General features: G+C 42.4%; 1 protein-coding gene across 8 annotated transcripts in view; it reads left to right on the top strand.

Moving 5' to 3' along the window:
• Window positions 1-21,531, top strand: part of BABAM2 (BRISC and BRCA1 A complex member 2) — a 224,658-nt gene that overhangs the window by 178 nt on the left and 202,949 nt on the right. For 4 of the 8 annotated variants that reach the window (XR_008318845.1, XM_053305958.1, XM_053305949.1 and 1 more), the window contains exons 1-3: window positions 2,711-2,734; window positions 7,099-7,251; window positions 16,068-16,144. Coding sequence is in view for 7 of the 8 variants with exons in the window: in XM_053305958.1 (XP_053161933.1) it covers window positions 2,721-2,734; window positions 7,099-7,251; window positions 16,068-16,144 (244 nt within the window). In the remaining variant the exon portion in view is untranslated. Of the gene's footprint in view, window positions 1-2,710; window positions 2,735-7,098; window positions 7,252-16,067; window positions 16,145-21,531 lie in introns of those variants that run through there. The other 4 variants (XM_053305982.1, XM_053305967.1, XM_053305975.1 and 1 more) reach the window with 2 other exon arrangements.

Genomic DNA, 21,531 nt, shown 5'->3' on the forward strand with positions numbered 1-21,531 from the left:
TGGGGGAGGCCAGGGATAATTGTATTTTCTTTCCAAGCGAGGTGGGGAGAAGCAGTGATGCGGGATAACAAAGGGTTGTTTCTATGTTCCACTCCTTGTCCAGCAAAATAAGAACACCCCACCCCTCTAACTATGGGATCTGGCTTGGAGGTGGGGATTTAGTGTACACCCCTCAAACCTTACTTCCCACCAGGGCAGATTAATTTCTGTGCAATAGCTTCTCCCTCCTTTGCTCCTCTCATCTTTCTGTGATAAGGGTTGTACTATGCTTAGTGATAGGTGCATTATTATAATTATTGGTGCTATTTCCTGTGCCTCTTAGAGCTGCGATGCAGGCAAGACTCCAGCAGATGAGATGTACAGGCAGAGACCGCGAGCTGGGAAACTCCTCTTTCCAATCCCATCAGTGTCATGAGTTTGTTAGGTGGCTGCTCTCAATCACAGCCCTCAAGCTATAATATGGAGGTGGTATTATTACTGGTCTGCCTTACATGGCTGTCAGAACTGTTCTCCGTGCTTGAAAATCATTTGTACGTGAACTGTTTTCAGTGCTTGAAAACTGTTCTATGGATGACAGTTATGGTTAACTTTATCTCCATGCAGGGGAAAGTTGTGTATGTGTGAATGTTTGCTGTCAAAGGCATGGAAACCCTGTCAAAAATAAAAGTGGCGGCCTGAAGTGCTACCACCCATTAACACGAAGGATATGTTTAGGGACAAGGAATGCAGGTAGTGCAGGTAATGCAATGTGTCCATGCTGAGTGGTGAAAAGTAGGTGGCTGAAGCTGGGTTTCTTTCCAGCTTGTAAGTCTTTGTGGCCTATATGCAGACTAATGTTGCTCTAGCGTAATGCTGTTGTGCTACTGCAGGGATGCTTTGCAAAGAAAGGAATGCCTGCTCTGTCCAGACAAGCTTTTGTGTTAGCAGAAGATGTTGAGAAATTGCACAATATGTTTGTGCAACCTCATTTGTGTCCCAGAGAAGGTCTTCCGCTACTGGTTGTGCAGTATCATAGAGCACCACAACACTGCACATCTCCATACATTTCTTAAGCGTGTGCAACTTTTCTCATTCCATTAGTGCAACACTAGTCTGGATGTCAACTGATGTCCCCTGCTCACCATCTCTTTTGAGATTTGGGTTCTCCATTTAGCTATTGATCTTGCTTTCTGTCTTGTAACTTCAGACTCGCTTGCATTAGTGGTCTACTGCAGACTTGATTTTCAGTATTGTCTGACATGGTGCATATGCTTATGCGTTGAACTCAATACCAAAATACTGATGGGGTGTTTTGTACCCTGTTTAAAGATGTTGGTGACTTTTTATCAGATTCACTTTGTGATATCGGTGCTTTTTTTTTGGCTTTTTTTTTTTTTGGTAGAACCCCTGCAGTGTTTGTGGGGCTACCAGGAGTGGTAGTGACCTCACAAGATAAAGGACTGCATGGTACTTGTTGTATGCCAGGGACTTCTCCTATTTTGCTCCTCGGTATTAATTTTGGATCTGCTTCTTTTTAATGTGCATGTGAGGCCTTTGGGGAAGGTTTTGCTGAGATGCTGATGACACCCATCTCTGGGGTTTTTCATCCAAACCAGGCCTCGCAGCTTTGCGGTTAAGCACTGTTTGGTTTGGGTTTGTGACTGAATGTCTTTGTGACTGAAAGACTAAATATAGTCTTTTTGTGATTCCTGATCCACTGTTGCATTATTTGTTTAATAGCTTAGCAAAATATAATAATAATAATAAGTGCTCCTTAATTTATTTTATACCTTAGACTTTTAAACAGAATCATAGAGCTGGATGAGACTTTGTACATCATGTAGTTCATTCCTGTGCTCAGTGCAAGAAGTCCAGAGCATTCCCAACTGTCCAGCCTCTGCTTGGAGACCTCCAGGAAGGGAGAGCCCTCCCCTACCATCACCTCCCAACTATCACCTCCCTAAATTGCCTCTCCTAATTAATTGATCCCATTGTGTAACTGCTCCTACTGCTAGGTTTCTTCAAATGTTCAACCAAAATCTAGCCACCTGTGACTTTAGTCCATTAGATCAACTTCTGCCTTCTGTGGCAGCATGTCCAGTGGTCCCTCTAATTTTTTTTTCATCTCTGTGTGGAATGAGTTTTGTTCTGGGTGGCAATATTAAGGCAGTGTGTGCGCACCTGCACTCAGAATGGGGCCTTCCTGATTCAACCTGAGCAGGTACTAAATTAAACTGAGCGGACATCCAAAACCTTGTGAGTGTGCGCACGTACACATGCCTTAGAGTGAATTAATCAGTGTTTTAATGGGTATATTTCTGGGTTCCTATTGCCAGCCTTCTTTTGATAAGGAGTGAATGTGCCTTGCAGAGCCTTATCTGACTTCCCTGCTGAGATAATTGGCTTTTAGCTCATTTGAGCCAGCTCTGGAGGGGAGGTAAACCAAAAGGGGGTCAGTCATGGAGAGAGACCTTGAATGGAGAGTTAACTGTTGCAAGTTAACTTTAGGAGTCTACTGAGGTATCTCAGCATGGGGGAAGGCGCGAGGTGAGCTCCCTTTCAATTTGGTAGGGATGTGCACGAAGATCGTTGCTTGCGTGCGCGCCTTTCTGCCATGTGCACACGCATGCACAACGGGCGCACACGCGCTCGCGACTTCCGGCCAACGGGGCAAACGGGGTGGCAGGGAGGAACGCTGCCGCCCCGAGGGACTTCCAAATGACAGCGCGTCGGCGGGGGAAATGCGGCGGGAAGGGTGAGTACACCCTCCCCCACCCTTAAAGCGCTACCCCCCGTCGGCAACGAAACGCCGAAACGCCCCCAGTGCTGAAACGTTTCGGAGGCCTTCATAATGGCCTCCGAAACGTTTCAGGCACATGCCTACAATTTGGCTCTTTTGCAGCTGCTAAATCTAGGGGTAACCATCCCACTGCCTACTGAGTGACTGTTTCCCAATATGCCAACAAACAGAGAGCTCACGGTGTTGTGAGGCTCCTGAGTATGTCAGAAGTGAGACCCATTTGTCTGCAGACTCAGACATAAGCAGAGAGGGTTCTGGAAGGCTGCAGAAAAAGCAGAGTGAGCAACACCATGAAATGTGAATGGGTGTTGTAGCTCAGTGGTAGAGCATCTGCTTTGCATGAGGAGGGTCCCAGTTTCAGTCTCTGGTATCTCCATGTAGGGCTGGGAGAAGACTCCTGCCTGAAACCTTAGAGAGCTGCTGCCAGTTTGATGGACCAGTGATCTGATTTGTTATAAAGCAACTTCCTATGCTCAGAATGTTTAGTAGTGTGTCTCCTAACAGATAACAGGATAGCTGAAGTCCCCATCACTTGCAGTTCTTCCTTCGAAGGATCTGTTATTTGTTTCAGGAAACCATCATCCACATCCTGGTATAACAGTTTGTAGTAGACTCCAACTACCATGTCGTTTTTCCTCTCCTTTACTGTTTATTTTAATCCAGATGCTCTCCACTTGGCTACCATGTCCATTCTCTTAGATTTCTGTGCAGATGTACATATTTTTGCCATATAGTGGTATTCTCCCCATGTTTCTGTTTTGAACAAGTTATATTCTTCAGTTGCTGTATTCTGATCCCAACAAGCCTATCTATCTTCTTTATATATATTTCTCCAAGGTGTACCGATCACTATCTCATGCATGACAGCTTTTGTAAGAGTTTGCGAGCAGCTGCCTGGCTAGGGACGGGGCGGGGAAATGGTGGCAGTGGGCAGAAGGGGAGGGAAAGCACTGGTCAGGCCGGCCAGTGAGGGAAAGTGACTCTGGCAGGCTGGCGGGAAGGGAAGGAAAGGGCTGGCCGGCGGGCAGGGAAAGTGCTGGCCAGGCTGGCCAGCGGAGAGGGAAAGTGGACTTGGAGAGGGAGAACAGACCAGGGCTGAAGGGAGTGGGTATGTGTGTGGAAAGGAGAACGGACTGGGGCTGAAGGGAGGGAGGTGAATGGAGAATGGACTGGGGCTGAAGGAAGGGGGGAGATGAAGATGGGGAGGAGAGACAGGAAGAACTAGGGGTGCAGATGCTCTGTGCCTGATCAGCTAGTGTGTGTGTATGTGTATATATGTGTTGTTTTTTGTGTGTGTGTACACACACACACAGGTCGTATGTGGCAAGCCCCGCCCACACAGTGCTCACATTGCTTTACCAATTGGAGGTAACAGAACAGAAGCACGATGGTGAGTGGGCAGCAGGGATTCCACATGCAGTTAGGGAAGAGGAGCGGGTAGGGGGTGAGTGAGTGGCAAGGAGGGGTGAGCAAGTGTTCGGGGAGGGCGAGTGATTGAGGCGGGTGGCAAGGAGTGGGTGGGTGAGCAGTTGGGAGGGGCGGCTGAGAGTGGGTGGCTGACAATGAGCAATGAAGCAGGGGCTGTGGCAGGGGGCAAGGAGAGCAACCAAGTCCCAGCACACAGGTGCTCTGTGCAGGTTCAGCTAGTAAAGTTATATTTACTTTCCTACACTAGGAGTTCAAGCTCATGATCTTGCTTCCCTCTTGTATACTGTTAATTAGTATAAACATCCCAAGCCATGGGGTAAATTTGCCAGTTTTAGTGGTATACCTGCTTACTCCCCCCACCCCCTATTATTGTTTAGTTGCATTATTTTGATGATAAAAATAAAAACAGCATGTTTGATTTGAGTTCTGACTTAAGCAGGTATCCTTGTTTTCATTCAGTAAGGATGTTGCTTAAAATGGAAGTAAACTTTGGGGAGAGGGCAAACTTAGAAATAACTGAAATCCAGCCATTATGCATGTGTTCATCAGTCGCTGTGTATATTGCAAGATAATTAAAAGGGCACTGTCCAACTTCTAGTGCTGAAATAAATAGTGGTCCATATCAGACCTGTGCAGATCGTGATGCATCAAGCCAAATGCAAATGCCGCCCACCAGCCGTGTATTGATGTCTGCCACATTCTTGACCACCACTCCTTCTGGCAGTCCCACTCAGACAACATCAGAACCAAGAGACATCAAGTCTATTGTTGACTACCATGAGTGGTAGGCAGTGTTAATGGAACTGGCCCAGGGGTGATTGGTTGGCACCCCCAATGTTCCGGCGGTGTGGGGAATTAGCTGTTAAAGGGGTCAGCTCCACCAGTTTTAATTTATGCAAACATTTGTGCTCAAGGAATGACTGGATTTGAGACAAGGATGTAGTTTAAAAATCAAGAGAAAATTTTATTTGAAATAAAAGGGATACAGGAAGATAATGGTGTGATTAGATCAATAAAAATACGTTACTAAGCAAATTAACTACAAAGGGGCGTTTCTAACTTTAACAGCAATAAAGTATGCTAAAGCATTTTAGCTTAAGGTCCAATTGTGTAAGTTTCCCAGGTGGGCAGGAGAAAGATTTGAGAGAGAGAGGTGGGGTTGATTTAAGAAAGGGGAGCAGAGATAGTTTCAGAGCCCAAGGAGGAGCAAAGGCTCATATTCACCTGATCTGGACAATGAGACCCAGGGGCTGCTGGAGGGATTGCCAGGTCTTGATCCTCAGCATGATGGGAAGCAGGAGGGTGCAGAGATTTGTATAACAAGGGATGCCCATGAGACATGGCTTCTCTGTGGATCCAGCTTCCTATAGGTGTGAGGCAAGCTGGATGGATTGGTGCAAGGACCGATCCAGATAGTGATTTCAAGCTCTTTGTAGGTTGCAGGGGAGCGTATGGAATACTCAGTGGGGTCCGAAGTATAGCATACGAGGGAAAGTGAAGGTTGTTGGTTGGAGTCCCAAGTATAGCACACGGTGGAGTATACAAGGAAGCACGAAGATGGTGTGTTGAAGCATCTGATGGAGTTGCAAGTGAGAGGCATAAGGGAGCAAACTGGGTCATGGACCTGGGGGTACCTATATCCCAAAATGTGCTTTGGGGACACATTCCAGTTGTCATGCTTTGCTGTCTAGAATTGTCCGGATGGACCTGTGCGGAATGCATTGTTTCTAATTGCTCTTTTCTTGGTGTGACAATGGCGGTATGCCTTTTGCAAGTAAGGCTGTTTGTGATGAAAATCAGAGTATGCAGGTGTGTGAAAGAACATCTGTGTCGGAATGGGCTCTCCAGTAATCTTATCAATAGTTTCAATGGGTATACCTGTAGGTCTATGTCACTGACTTATCTCCTTTGTGAAGAGGAGAACATTACTTCACCATCTTATCTATGTTTCTCCCTGCTTGGCATAATCATCTTGTTAGCATGTTGCTATCACTGTTCCCTCGAACGGATTTCCAGATGTTCACTGCAACTCCCAGCATCTCCAGCTGCAATGGCCTTTGGCTGGGGTTTATGGGAGTTGTAGTCAACAAAATCTGGGAATCCCTGTTAGAGGGAACACTGGCTGCTATCTCCTGTGAAAGGGGCGGGCGCGGGGGTGAGGTGGTTCACTCTAAGTTTAGAGTGGCTTTGGATGCCAGTTAACTCTGGAGTCTCCTTATTGTAAACCGCTTTGGGTGCCTTTGTCAAGGCAGAAAGGCGGTTTAAAAATGTAGTAAATAAATACTTAGCTGGGAGCCCCACATAGGGAGGGCACGGGGTGACTAGCCTACTGCCAACTAAGAGACTTGTCCCCATGTGTACTAAAAACTGAGAGCTCACATTGCGGTGCAGCTCCTGAGTATATCCAAAGTGCAATCTCCAAGCCTGGAGATGCAACTGCAAACAGGGAGGCTCCTGGGAACCGGATAGAATAAGGGTGGCTGGTAACAGTGAACTGTGTTCAGCTTTGTTGTTGTTCAGGCTTGGTTTAAAATGTACTGTATTCCACAGCTTATTAATGGAGAGGATAAGAGAACTTATTTGGCATATGGCTGAAATATCTACTAAATAGTGGGAATGCATATGGAAAATGACTATGAATGTGGGTTTTAGCAAGTGCTAGGCCATATCTGTTCTCCTAGCTGTCGTTGCTCCTGTTTACTTTTTCTTAGCTTCTATTGTCTTCAGTCTTTTTTCTGAGTTCTCTGCTTTCATCATCATCCTTCCTTTTCTTTTCCTTTTGACCCTGTCTCATAAGTAGGTGTCTCTTTGTCAGGCCTCTGGGTGACGTCTTAAGGATGTATAGAAATGGTATAGCTACTCTTTGATACTTTTAATTATTTCCCTTGCAGAGCTGAATACAACCAACGCATTAATATGTCTCCTGAAGTTGCCTTGAACAGAATTTCTCCATCACTTTCTCCTTTGATTTCCAATGTGGTTAGAAATGGAAAAGTAGGACTGGATGCAACTAACTGCTTAAGGATTACAGATTTGAAATCTGGGTAAGTGTCATGAATTAATTCAAATAGTGTTCATTTTATTCAAAGTACTGATCCTTTTTTAGGTCAGCAAGCACCTTTTAATGTTTCTCATTTATCTGGAATGAGAAGATGAAGGTCACTTTTCTTGATATTTTTGGCAGTCTTGACGAGAGTTTGGTTTAATATGTTGTGCAGAACATTTAGTGTAATATTCTTTTTCATCAATAGCCCTTTGTAATTTGATGTCTCAAGTCAGTGTAATACATTGAGCATTTCATCTCTACATCATCTTTTGCTATCTTAACTGTCCCTGAATATTGTACCTCTTGGATTAAAAATTGATTTTACTATTTATTTATTTAAAAGATGTATATCCCACCCATCTTGTGCAAAGCTGCTCGGGTCAGCTTACAACAGTTGCAGAACAGTAAAACAGGTTTTAAAAAATAGAACAATATAAGCTGTATAAAGTTAAAAATAAAACAGTAAGAACAGATAAAGCACTAAACAATATAAAATTAATAGAACAACTAAAATAGACCCAATTGAAACTAGATTATAAAAAAATTTAAAACTCACCAGATGCAAGATGCAGTAAAAGTCATTGAAAAGCCTCTCTAAACAGATGAGTTTTAAGAGCTTTTTTAAAAACCTGGAGGAAGGGAGCCCAACTAGAGCAAAAATAAATCAAAACAGAAGAATAGTGCTCCGAGGTTGATTTCTCTCAAAAGGTCATTATTGCTTGCTAGTTAGCTATTGTGTAAGTATTCTCCCTACATTAACTGCATTGTCTTTCCTCTTTAATTGTTGGCAATAATATTAATGCATTTAACACTAGAAAGAGTTAGTGGTGATTCATTAAGATCCCTGCTCATAGCAAGATATGTATTCCACTGCTGCATGCCAAGGATCCTATGGTACAACTTGTAGTGTTCTTCGGGTCAATCTGGTTTCTATGCATTCTTCTTTTTTCTCTTTGCCCTCCCATTTAGCGTGCTTATCAGCATGTGAAATGAACTGGGAAAATATACAAACCTCAGTACTTCAGAGTAGATAAGCTGAATGAGCCATCACATGATTGTGTTCTGGCATGCAATGACATTCAATGAATGTTCCACTCAACCCACATTTGGCCACATACAGAGAGTTGTGGCAGTTAATCCCAAGATTGAGTTCTTGTTCTTGGATGTATACAGTCTAGGTAAAACACAATGTTGCAGGGTTACTGTTCTATGTGCATTCTCTTCATGAATCGAGTGGAAATTGTGAATACTGGAGTTAGAAGCATAATTATCTCCTTCTTGGTTTGATTGTCATAGGGAAAGTACATTATGTTGGATGGAAGAAAGTCTTGGGTTGATTGTTGTTAGCATTTCCTGCTGGCATGATGAGATACTGAAGTGGCTTACCATTGTGATGTCATTCTGTCAGAAGTGTACACTCCTTGAACAAGTCATCATCACCTCAGTGTCTGATCTTGGGCTTCTGAAGAGTTTTTTCACAACTGAGAGGCCTAGATCATACAGATAGACTTGCCAAAATGACCCAAAAGGTCATCAATTTGCCTCTTAAGGAACTATGAGGTTTGCCACAACTTTCATAGGCAGCTTCTTCCAGTGAATAGCTGTGTTTGTAGCCAGAAAGCAATTTCTGCTATCCAGCCTGACTCTGCTTTGTTGCAGCTTGAAATCAGCATTTCCACTATTTTCTTCATTAGAAATGAATAAATGGTTATCTTTCTTCTTAATCCCCAGGGCTCAATAATAAACACTTTGTCCTGAATGAAAAATTATGTTTTAATTGATAAACATGCCAATTGTGCGTCCCCTTTACTCTTACATCATATATTTGATAGGCTTTATCATCTGTTGCTCTTCATGGAGTTTTTCTTGAAGCTCTTTGTGGCATGGCGAGAGTGCAGTAGAAAAGTTATATGGGCTACATTCCTGCCTATCTGACAACTATCAAAGGCACAAGAGCCCTATAAGAAAAATTTGGCAGGTCTGATTCATCTATATCCTATATGCTTACCACTTTCATTATTTAAAAAAATCCCTTGATGTTGTCATAACAAAACTCACTACGTTACTGGCCCCCTTCCAAAAAGAAGAGACAGTTAGGCAGGCCCCAATCATGCCACCAACAGGCATGGGATGCAAACCCTGACTTGGTGAGCCTTCTTGAGCATCCTCTATAATAAAGAGCTAAAGTGTGTGCCCGTGTCTCTGCGCCCGTGTCTTTCTCGGGTATTCTGGGCATGCGCAGAGCGCATGCTCAGAGCGCATGCCCAGAGCGCCCGAGAAAGATACGGCCGCAGAGACACGGCGGCCATGTTGTCTCCCAGGTCAAAAGAAGAAGAAGCGGGGAAGGAGAACAAGTGGGAACCGGGGTGGGCAGAGGCGGCAGCGGTGAGGGAGATCAAGCGGGGACCAGGATAACGGAGAACAAGCGGGAACCGGGGAGGGCAGAGGCGGCAGTGGAGAGGGAGAACAAGCGGGAACCGGGGAGAATGCTTGGCGGCGGCAGCGGTGGAACTCTCCTCCCGGCCGCCCACGGCGGCGGCGACACTCTTTGTGGCTGAACTCTCCGCCCGGCCGCCCACAGCGACGGCGGCACTCTCCGCCCGGCCAACCAGCCGCCCGCGGCGCCAGCGACACTCTCGGGCCCGGCCGCCCGGCCACCCGCCCGCAGCGGCGGCGGCACTCTTTAAAAGAGAAAGAAAACAGAAAGGAGAGAGAGGGAGAGGGAGATAGAAGAAAGGAAGGAAAAGAAAGAGAGGAAGAGGGAGAGAAAAGGCAGGAATGAAAGAGAGAGAGGGGGGGGAAAAGGAAGGAAAGGAGGGCGAGAGAGAGGGAGAAGGAAAAATGGAAACCAAAAATAAAAAAAAATGTTCTAGCGCCCGTTATTTTAATGGGCTTAAAAATACTAGTTTGTGTTATATTGGCTTCAGGCACAAGTCCAGAGAAACTTTTGGAGTAAAATGCAATTGTAAAATGCATTTGGAGTAAAATGCATTTGGTGTAAAATGCAATTGTAAAATGCCACTGTCGAGAACAGGCTCTACCTATCTACCTGCCCTATTTCTATACTGCTTGATATGTGTATCTCTGGGCGGTGTACAAAATTTAAAATATTTGAAAGTTACAAATTAAAATACATGACAATAAAACAATAGAATAAAATATATATTAAAACAAAGTTTTAAAATTATTAAAATTAATTCTAATTAAATGCCTGCGAGAACAGGAGAGTCTTGAGGTTCTTCCTGAAAAAAACAGAGAAGGAGATGCACTTATTTCAGTAGGAAGCATATTCTAAAGCCCTGGGACAGCCACAGAGAAATGGCTACTCCAGTCATGTGTCACCACCAAACGAGCCGATGGCATCCATAACCGGACCTCTCCAGACCATAACAGGAGGCAGGGTTTATGACAAAGGAGGTTCTCTCCTAAATAGCCTGGACCTAAGCCATTAAGGGCTTTATAGGTAAGAACCAACACTTTGTGTTTCACCCAAAACATATTGAAAGCCAATATGTAGTAGTTCTTTCAAAACTGGTGTTATGTGGTCCTTTCGTGTTGTCCCAGAGACCAATCTGGCTTCCGTATTCTGTACCAATTGTAGTTTCTGGACTACGTACAAAGGCAGCCCCACGTAGAGTGCATTACAGTAGTCAAGCCTGGAGGTTACCAGCATATGTACCCCTGTTTTAATGTGGTACATGTTTTTTATGGCTAGTTGCTTTGATTTTTGTTGGCAAGTCTGATAATATTAAGTCAGCTAACATTTTTGAGCTGAAAGGAATTTTAATGGACCATGGCTCAGAAAACATATTAGGCACACTTTTAATTCTTGAACTTGCCTGCGTAAGTACGGCATGGAATAGACATTGAATTTTCTGGGGATGATAGCTTTAGCATTCTGGTTTGGGAGAGATGTTTTCTAATGTCACTTTTTAGGTTCTCCTCACTTTGACTGGATTTATGAACTTCTGTCCTTAGTATCTGTCTGCCTGTTGAACCTCCTGAATAAAATTATCTTATGTACACTGAAAGCTAAGAGCTTTCAAGAAACATAGTTAATCAGTTAACCACTCCATGGACATGTTTAATTTTGGAGGTGAACTACTTGTAGTAGACCCATATTATAGCTGGAAACAATGCAAATATGACGCTTTGGTTCTTCTGCTCTTTGGATGGTGGTTGAATGCAAGAGGCAGCTTTATGTGCTCTGTTCTCAATGTATTTTCAGAGGAAACACAGATACATGGATTTTGTATGTCACTTCCATCTGTTGTATTTTTATTTTGGACCCAAGTATCATTTTTTAAAATAGTAAATGTAAATTGGCCTAATATTGAGGGGAGGTTTCAAAAAGAAAACTTCCCAGGGTTCTAATGGGTTAACTTTAGACTACAGCACTTGGGGAAATCAAACAAAGGTGGTCCATTATACCTGCTTTCCTAGGCTTCAGGGTATTTCTGTTTAGCATTAGCTGTCCTTTTAAAACTCAAGAGAAATAATAAACGGGAGTCTGGTTCCTTGACCAAAAGGAACTGGAAGCAGAAGCAACTAGTCTCATCTTGTCTGCAACAAGGTAGACATGGGGAATCCCATTATCCACATGAAGAGTTGCATATTGTCCTGTCTCCTCTTCTCCAATTAACCTTTTCCACTTAGCTGCATAGTCTCACTTCTTTTTTGCTTTGCTTTTTCTTGGCACCTTTTGTAACTCTTTGCAGAGATATTGCTAATTTCTTTCTTTTCCCCCGAGATAGTAGCATTTTCTGAAATCTCTTGTGTAGCTTTTTCAAAAAGGTAATTTGGCAAAATGCAGCTACAGCTGCTGTCAACTTTCATTTCTAGACCAGTAGAATTTTTTTAAAAAAAAAATAGTGGCATCTTAACAGCTTAGAAAAATACTTAGTGTTGCTTTTAAGAATGCTATTATTATTATTATATCTCTTTTTATTTTAATGTAGAGTGTGTTATCCTTTTCCCCTAGGTATTGTGCTGTGAGCTGAAAGAAAAGGCTATGTTTGCAAATTCAGAAACTTATTGTATGTTCCATGATATTTGCAGTGATGATCTGAATGGCTTGGGCCCAGGGTATTTAAGAGAGTGCCACCTTTTTCATGAACTCTGCCACATATTGAGATCATTGGGGGCACTCTGATGGTGTTCCCTCTAAGGAGTGTGCATGCGCTCACATGTTTTTTATGTCCGCTCAGTTAATTTTTGTTCCTGCTCAGGTTGAATGCACATGCAGAGGCGTATCTAGGGGAAATAGCGCCTAGGGTAAGCACTGAAATTGCGCCCCCTGTTCAAACATCTGACACCCATCTTTCAGATAACTTTACTATAATATCAGGTCAAAAATACAAATCAAGCTCGCGAATCTTCTAAAATTTCAAAAACTATTTAGCAGTGGACGTAGCCAGACCAAAAAATGCTGGAAAACGACAAATTTCAGTATGCTGGGGCTCATGAAATACCCAAATACTATGTGGAGGTGTACTTGGAAAACTAAACAGAAGTGCCTGTCTAATTCTCTACTATGCACTGTAGCATCACTATTACATAAGTTTTAAAAATAAATGTAGAATTTGGCTTTTCCCAGATACTCTGTAAATAATTAAAGGATATGCAGAGTAAACTGTGTCACTGCTTGGAATCTATTCTAGTATTTCAGAAAGACAGTTAAAATGAGAGAAAGAGAGCAAGAAACTCCCAGTGAGCTGTAATACTAAGGATTTCACACAGATTCAAAGACAAACTCACCATTAATAGCCATATTATCAAGACATCACATTTAACTCACTAATCACAAGTTTTTGTTGTTGTTGTTTCCCTTCTTTTTCTTGTATTTATGCTGGCCTTGGGCCAAAATAAACAAATGCATACACACACACACACACACACACACACACACAGAGTTATCACAAGAAGTAAAGTAAGAACAAATGAATACAATCCTAGATCATAAGCTTCAGCTCAGTATTCACAAGCCCTGATTCTTTGTACATAGTGCCAAACTGAATATGTGTACAGTTACTTATATTATATTAAATTTAAAAAATATTTTTTACCTGTAGCCCCTTCGGGGTGCTTCCTATAGCCTGTGGGGGGGCTGTCTGCAAAGGTTACCCCTCCCTCCGCAGGCCTCTGGGGCCTCACAAGGACCATTTGAGCATGTGCAGTGGCCATTTTTAAAAATAATTGTTGTTTTTTTTTAATGGCCACTGAAAACAAAATGGCCACTGCACATGCTCAAATGGCCTCTGCGAGGCCTGGCATGGCCTAGGGCCACACAGAGGCCATTTGAGCATGCACAGTGGCCATTTTGTTTTTGGCAGCCATTTTTTATTTTTTATTTAATTTTAAGAAATTGCACCCCCCTTCAAGTGGTGCCCGGGGCACGTGCCCTGCCTGCCCTACCCTAGATACGCCTCTGTGCACATGTGCACACACTGCCTTGATACTGCCACCCAGAACAAAACTCATTCTGCACACAGATGAAAAAAAATCAGAGAGAGCACTGTGATCTGGTTGCAGTTGCCAACAAATCACCTGGTGGACAACCAAAACCTGGCCTTCTCTAGGGTTGCCCCGGAGCTCTGGAACACACTTCCAAATGACATCAGAATCTCCCCATCTTTGATTGTTTTTAAATGACTTTTGAATTCACACCTGTTTTATAGGTATTTTAGTTTATGATGTTTTAAAGTTCTATTTGTGGTAATTTTAATCTGTTTTATATGCTTTTTAGGTTTTGTTTGCTGCTTGTTTACAATGAAAACTGCAGAGATTTTATATAGGGTGGTATATAAAGGTGACAAATAAATAAATGGTCTGTAAAAATGCTAGAGTGCACATTTTCCTGATGCCCTAAATAGTTTGTGCTCTGATTTGGTATATGACTTGCGGTAATGTGAAGCAGAAATTTTTCTTCAGAAAATTTTGGTAGTGGAAAACCTTTTGCCCACAATCCTGGCATGGGTTTGAATGAGCAGTAGGAGCAGTTGTCTGTATTGGTTAAAACCAAACTTGAGTTTCTGTTTAACAGTGGTCCGCAGGGAAAATTATTCCCAGGTATTTCTCTCTAATTCATTAACTTGTTGATGCAGCAGTGGAATTCCACAGTGTATGATTTTGATTCTGTATACACTGCCATATCTTCCCTTCTTGTCCATGTACTGAGACATGCAGTGACACTATGCAAAGATGCTGGCATGACTAAAGGTGCCCATGAGGGCACATTGGTCTCCCTATGGCCAGCTCTCCATAGTGAATCCCCAAACTACTTTGTTTTTAAAATATGAATTTTATTGAAGTCTTTAGAGAAGGAAAAAGCTACTGATACAAATATTGATGACATACATATTTATACATTAAAGCTAAAGAAACAAAAATAATGGCTTGCTAAACTTATTGACTCATTAGGAGGAGTAAGGAGCGACCTTAGGCTGACTTTGAGTATGGCTGTGCTCATGTACCTGTAATGGGAATGTTTGCCTTGTGTGGAAGGGATTCTACAGATTATATTCGCAGAAATCAGACAGGCATTACGTTTTCATTTTGGGGCAGTGTATTTATATTTGAGTACATTTGCCATATCACATGCCATATCTTCTTATGGCAGTTCAGTGTTTGGCTTTTGAGGGATTTTCACATTCTAACTATGCAGAGTTCTGTTTCAGTATATAGATGTTTCAGCAGGTCCTTATAGGCCCAAATTGCTTTTAACATCCATCCATCCATTTATCAATCAATCAATCAATCAATCAATCAATCATGTGCTACTGAAAGGAACACTTCCTGCAGCACATGAGTTTGTTTTCTGGCTTTAATTTTTCTTTAAACTTTTAGTTTCACTTTTCTTATCTATCATACAAACGACTTTTTAAGTCAGAGAATTGGGAGTGGTGTTGCCCCTAACAGGAAAACTAACTCTGCATCACATTCTCACCCACACACACACTTGTGGCTACTGATGGTGTAGAGATTGGTGTTAGAAAACTGCTTATTCTACATGTTTGCAATACGAAAGGGTGATGGGCTTTACTGAAGAATGTTTACAAACACATTAATAAATGTGGGTTTCAAAAGCCATTTCCCTTTACTTTACTGTTGTTTACAGGCACATGTGGAATGAATCTAGATCTTCGTCCTCCTCATTTTATTTCTAAATGTGTACTAAGCGCTTTATAGTAAATAATAATTCACAGCAACCTTAGCCTGCATGCTTATTTAGAAGCAGCTACACACAAAAAATATTATGTCGACAGATCATCCTAGAGAGAATCTATATATGTGATCGCTAAGAGTCGACACCGACTTGATGGCACTTAATCAATTGCTGTCTTATACGTTGGTTGTAGTTGAATAAAGGGAGTCATAGCACTTTCTGTGATACCTGTAGAATGCAGTAGGAGAGCTGGTCTTGTGGTAGCAAGCATGAACCCTAACCCTTTGCTAAGCAGATTCCACCCTGGTTTACATTTGAATGGGAGACTTGTGTGGGCACTGTAAGATATTCCCCTTAAGAGATGGGTCCACTCTTGGAAGAGCATCTGCATGCTTGCATGCAGAAGGTTTCAAGTTCCCTCCCTGGCAGCATCTCCAAGATAGGGCTGAGAGAGACTCCTGCCTGCAACCTTGGAGAAGCCACTGCCAGTCTTTGTAGACAATACTGAGCTAGATGGACCAATGTTCTGATTTGGTATAAAGCAGCTTCCTATGCAATATCTTTCCACTTGAAAAAAGTTGTATTCATTGTTGTAAGAATAAGATCTTGCAACTGCATGTTCTATAAATTATCTCTTCCTTCTGTTTTAGTTGCACATCCCTGACTCTTGGGCCCAGCTGTGATCGCTTTAAGTTGCATATTCCTTATGCTGGAGAAACACTCAAATGTAAGTTAAAGATAGATTTGTCTCCCCTATTTTCACCTTTTAGAATAAAATCATTATTTTAACCCATTGTTTTATTCCTTTTGTGCTTCTGGCTTTGTGTATTCAGAAGATTATTGTGGTCTATTGATTCAGTGACAGTTCTTCAAAAATAGGATAATGTTATTAACAATGCTCTCTGGTTTAAACAGTAGAAGGGAAGATCTGTGGGGAGAGTGCTATGGTTTGTAAAGAAGGACATTTCAGAGAGGAGGATTTCCCCACCACCACCTTTAACCCTCCCACAATGTTTCCCAGTCCCAGAGGGCTGGCCACTGTCCTGAGCAGCTCCAGCAAGTTTGCTGGTGTTGCTAATTCCCCCACTCCTCTGCAGTCCTTTGAGGTGTGAGAGAGTCATCTCCCACTCAGCTGATAAGATCCTGTGGGAGGCATAGCTGGGCTGATTTTCCTCCTTCCTCATCTTTTTCCTCCTCCCTCATCCTCTCTGCTGATGTTTTGGACTTTCTGCCTGTGCATAAAGTTCAGTGATGTCTTTGTGGGGAAAGAAAATTGGCAATGTGAGATATGTTCTTGAGTCCAATGCTCCACTCCCAGGCGATTAAGCTGCCAGTGGACAGTCCTCCTGGCAGCCTTAAGGATCCAGTGGAAGAGGGAGAAGCTGTCCTTGAGAGACCTGTCTGTTTGCTTTTTAAAAATGGAGTTTGCTGCATAGTTCCCTTCCCTGCCCTCCATTAGTAGCAGCAGCTTCCACCTGCCTGTTCCATGGTCTTGTTCAAAAATAGGGAAGTTATTTTATTAGTCAGCTTTGAGCAGGTAGTTCTTCATTCCATTCTAAAGGTGGATATTTTCTTAAAATGACATAACTAACTAAGTATCTCCTTTAGAGAAGACTATTGACTTAAGCTCTACTTCTGACTGCAGCACTCATCACATGGAAAGCTGACAGTAAACCAGGAAAGCTTTTTGAAGTCAGTGGGCCAACGCAAGTGGGAAGTGGTCAGTGAATCACGCCCTAAAGCTGCAATCCAAATTCATTAAATCAGTGGTGGAAACATAGAATTCAGTAGTGTTAAGTTGGCATCTAAGTGATGTGGTAAAATTTGGCTTTGTGGGTTACCACTTCTAAATTCATTTAGTTGCCTATATGTCATCTGAGTGGAGATCTATGGAACTGTTAAATGTGCAAGTCAGATGCACTTATGGAAGAAGCATGGCACCATGAATCCAGATGCAAGTATGGTTATACTAGACTGCTGCTGATACAAGACCAAATGCCTGTTTCCCAAAAAAGGCAACTTTCATGGGTATGTTTTAAACCGAGCTGTGTCTTGCCAGCCAGAACTTGACATATATCTAAGTTTATTCTCTCCAAAGGATGTGAAATGCATTTTAGACCTATTCTAAAGTAGAATCTAGATATGCATGTAGCATGAGGAGTTTTAGCCTTTAGACGATCCTTTCAAAGTTCCACAAGCAGTAGCAAAAAAAGAGAAAAGAATGTGTGTCATGCTGAGATCTGCATGATTCAATAAGAACTGAGTGAATCAATAAGAACTGAGTGTGTCATACTGAGATCTGCATGATTCAATAAGAATTGAGTGAATCAATAAATGGGATGATTCAAATAAATGAGCCAAGCCCCATGCTTTCAGAAAGAGTAAAACTCAGTCATTACAAGTCAGAGTCAACTATGGGGAACACATATGGCAACCAGGTATGATTTCTTTGGACTATATGTCTAAATACATAATGGTTAAAAACCCAGTGTATTATTTGGGAAGAAGATTTAGCTTCATTCCACTTCCTGTGGATGTGCTTGGTGTTAGTCCTTTGGCCTTCTGTATCTGGATGCTGTCTCCTTGTTCCAGGGATTTCAAACCGGATTAATTGACAATTCCCTGGTTCTTAAAAGTACTAGGTACTTATTGTTATTTGTAAAACCTGTGTATCTCACCTCTTTGTCTCAAAATGGGACACCCAAAACAGATAACAAACCAAATATGTAGCACAGCATAATATGTAGCATAGCATAAAAATAAGAATATGTAGCATAGCATAAAATAACACTGAATGGCTCTAAAGTTATTAAAATTAAAAGCAGTATCAGTAGCAAAATTAAAAAGGTAACATGGGAGCTGGTACTGGAACCAAACAAAATGAAAAGAGGGTTCTTTTATTCTGCAAGTCATAGACCTGCTGGAACAAAGCTGTTTTAACAGCACTCTGAAACATCAACACAGAGATATATAAACATAATTAATCTTTTCTTTTCTTTTCTTTTCTTTATTGTGAAAGTTGTTGATATTTTGAATGTATTATAAATTTCAGCATATCAGAAGAAAATGATGGGCAAAAGAAATTCATATGGCCACAAGGGGAAACTGTTACTTTGAGCAGTCAGCAGCATACAGGAACACCAAACATCCTGTTGGTAGATCTGTGGCTGTTATCTTTCAAGAACAGAATAATTCTGTGAAGGAAGGCCACAAAATGTTGCAATAGGAAAATGTTGAAGTGTCCATGGTTTTGACTTCAGGCGGTGCTGCTAAGCATATGCTGAAGTGCCTGTTTCCTTTGTGGCCACCACTACATCCTCTTTGTAACAGATCAGAGTTTGTTTGCAGCTCATCAGTCGCAACAGCTGCTGTGCTGCAAATCCAGGTATTCTATTTTGGTGCATGAATCGGTTAGTGCTCCATAATATTTAGAAAAAGTTGCTTTTTTCTTCCCCTTGAAGTCAGTGGAAAAACTGAATTTGTAACAGTTTGATTTGTAGCAACACAATGCACCCTCTTTTTGAGGCGGGGGGAAGAGATCACTGATTAGTTCAATATCCTCTAATAGCGTGAAACCTCAGCTTTCAGATATGAACCTATACTTTCCAAGTGCACTTCGGCTTATTGTCTCACTCTGCTAATATGGCCTTCTTTGAATTTCATCAAATACTAATTTTGCTAAACCTGTATAAATCCTCAGTCTCTCTTTTCTAGCTCATAGGTACATAAAGTTGGAATAAATAATAATGCAATAATATTCCATTGTTCCTTTTATAGATAGAATAGTAGAATTTTAGAATTGGAAAAGGCCTTGGAGATCACTTAGTCCAGCCCTCTGCTTAGTGCGGGAAACGGCTGCAGCATCTCTGACAGATGACTCTGTTTGAAAACCTCTGGAGGAGACCCCACCATTGCATAAGGCAGATTGCTACATTGTTGAACAGCTCTAATGGCTAGGAAATCTCTCCTAATTTCTAAACTGAATTGGCTTCCTTATAGTTTTTATAGTTTTATATTGTTTTAAATGTCTTTGTAAACTGCCTTGAAATTATTGTAATGAATATAAAAAATTATCATTCAGTCAATCCAATGCATTGGTTCTATTCCTGACCTCAGGAGCTACAGAGAACAAGTCCACTCCTCCTCCTATGTACAGGTGTACACACTTGGAATACTGCATTCAGTTCTGAGTATCACACTTTAGGAAGAACACTGATAAACAATCCTTAACATAGTTGAAGATGGTTATCTCCCTGTAGTCTTCTTATCTCTAGGTTAAATATGCCCCGTTCCTTCAACAATCCTTATAGGACTTGTTTCCAGAACCCTTATAATCTTAATGGTGCAGTGGGGAGGTAACTTGCCTAGGGAGCAAGCAGTTGCCAGTTAGAATCCCCACTGGTATGTTACCCAGACTATGGGAAACACCTATATTGGACAGCAGCGATATAGGAAGATGCTGAAAGTATGATCATCTCACACTGCGCGGGAGGAGACAATGGTAAACCCCTCTTGTATTCTACCAAATAAAACCACATGGCTCTCTGGTCTCCAGGAGTCGACATTGACTCGACGGCACAACTTAATCATCTTCGTTGCCCTCCGCTCAAGTTTATCAGTGCTCTTCCTAAAGTGTGATACTCAGAACTGAATGCAGTATTCCAAGTGTGTACACCTGTACACAGTACACCTGGAGTACTCCAGGTACTCTAGTACCTGTATTGTGTACAATTCTGGTCACCACATCTAAAAAAGGACATTGTAGAACTGGAAAAGGTGCAGAAGAGGGCAACCAAGATGATCAGGGGCCTAGAGCACCTTTCTTATGAGGCAAGGCTACAACACCTGGGACTTTTTAGTTTAGAAAAAAGACGACTGTGGGGAGACATGATAGAGGTCTATAAAATCATGCATGGTTTGGAAAAAGTGGATAGAGAGAAATTCTTTCCCTCTCACATAACACTAGAACCAAGGGTCATCCCATGAAATTGATTTCCGGGAAATTTAGGACCAGCAAACAGAAGTATTTTTTCACACAACGCATAATCAACTTGTGGAATTCTCTGCCATGAGATGTGGTGACAGCCAACAACCTGGATGGCTTTAAGAAGGATTTGGATAACTTCATGGAGGAGAGGTCTGTCAACAGCTACTAGTCAGAGGGCTATAGGCCACCTCCAGCCTCAAAGGCAGGATGCCTGTGAGTACCAGTTGCAGGGGAGTAACAGCAGGAGAGAGGGCATGCCCTCAACTCCTGCCTGTAGGCTTCCAGTGGCAACTGGTGGGCCACTGTGTGAAACAGGATGCTGTTTCACACAGGCCTTGGGCCCGATCCAGCAGGGCTGTTCTTATGTTCTTAAGTGAGGTTTGATCAATGCAGAACAGAATGGACTCATTACTTCTCATGATCTTGGTTAATGCTGCCCAACATCGCATTAACTTTTAAAACAACTCTGTCATGCTGGTGGCTCTGTTCAACTTGTTGAACTTGTGGTCCATGAAGACTCTCGATCCTTTTCAAGTATACTGCTGTCAAGCCCACTTTCCCCTGTTTTATACTTGCAGTCAGAGATGGGGAGGCTCTTATTTCAGTAGGGAGCGCATTCCAAAGCCTTGTGGCTGCAACAGAAAAGGACTGTCCCTGAGTAGCCACCAAACGAGCCGGTGGCAACTGCAGACTGATCTCTCCTGATGATGTCAATGGGTGGTGGGGTTCATGACGAAGAAGATGTTCTCTTAAATACCCAGGGCCCAAGCTGTTTAGGGCTTTATAGGTTATAACTAGCATGTTGTATTTAGCCTGGAAGCATATCAGCTGCCAGTGTAGATCCTTTAATACGGGAGTAATATGTTCTCTCCAAGATGACCCCTGGACAAACTGTAGTTTCCGGACTAGATACAAGGGCAGCCCCACATAGAGCGCATTGCAGTAATCCAGTCTGGAGGTTACAAGCAGATGTACCCCTGTTTTGAGGTCGTTCATCTCAAGAAATGGACGCAGCTGGTGTATCAGCCAAATCTGATAGAAGGCACTTCTGGCCACCTCCTCAACCTGGGACACCAGGGAGAGGCTTGGATCCAGAAGCACTCCTAGACTGTGTACCTATTCCTTCT

The sequence above is a fragment of the Hemicordylus capensis genome, chromosome 1 (assembly GCF_027244095.1).
Source record: "Hemicordylus capensis ecotype Gifberg chromosome 1, rHemCap1.1.pri, whole genome shotgun sequence".
NCBI lineage: Eukaryota > Metazoa > Chordata > Lepidosauria > Squamata > Cordylidae > Hemicordylus > Hemicordylus capensis.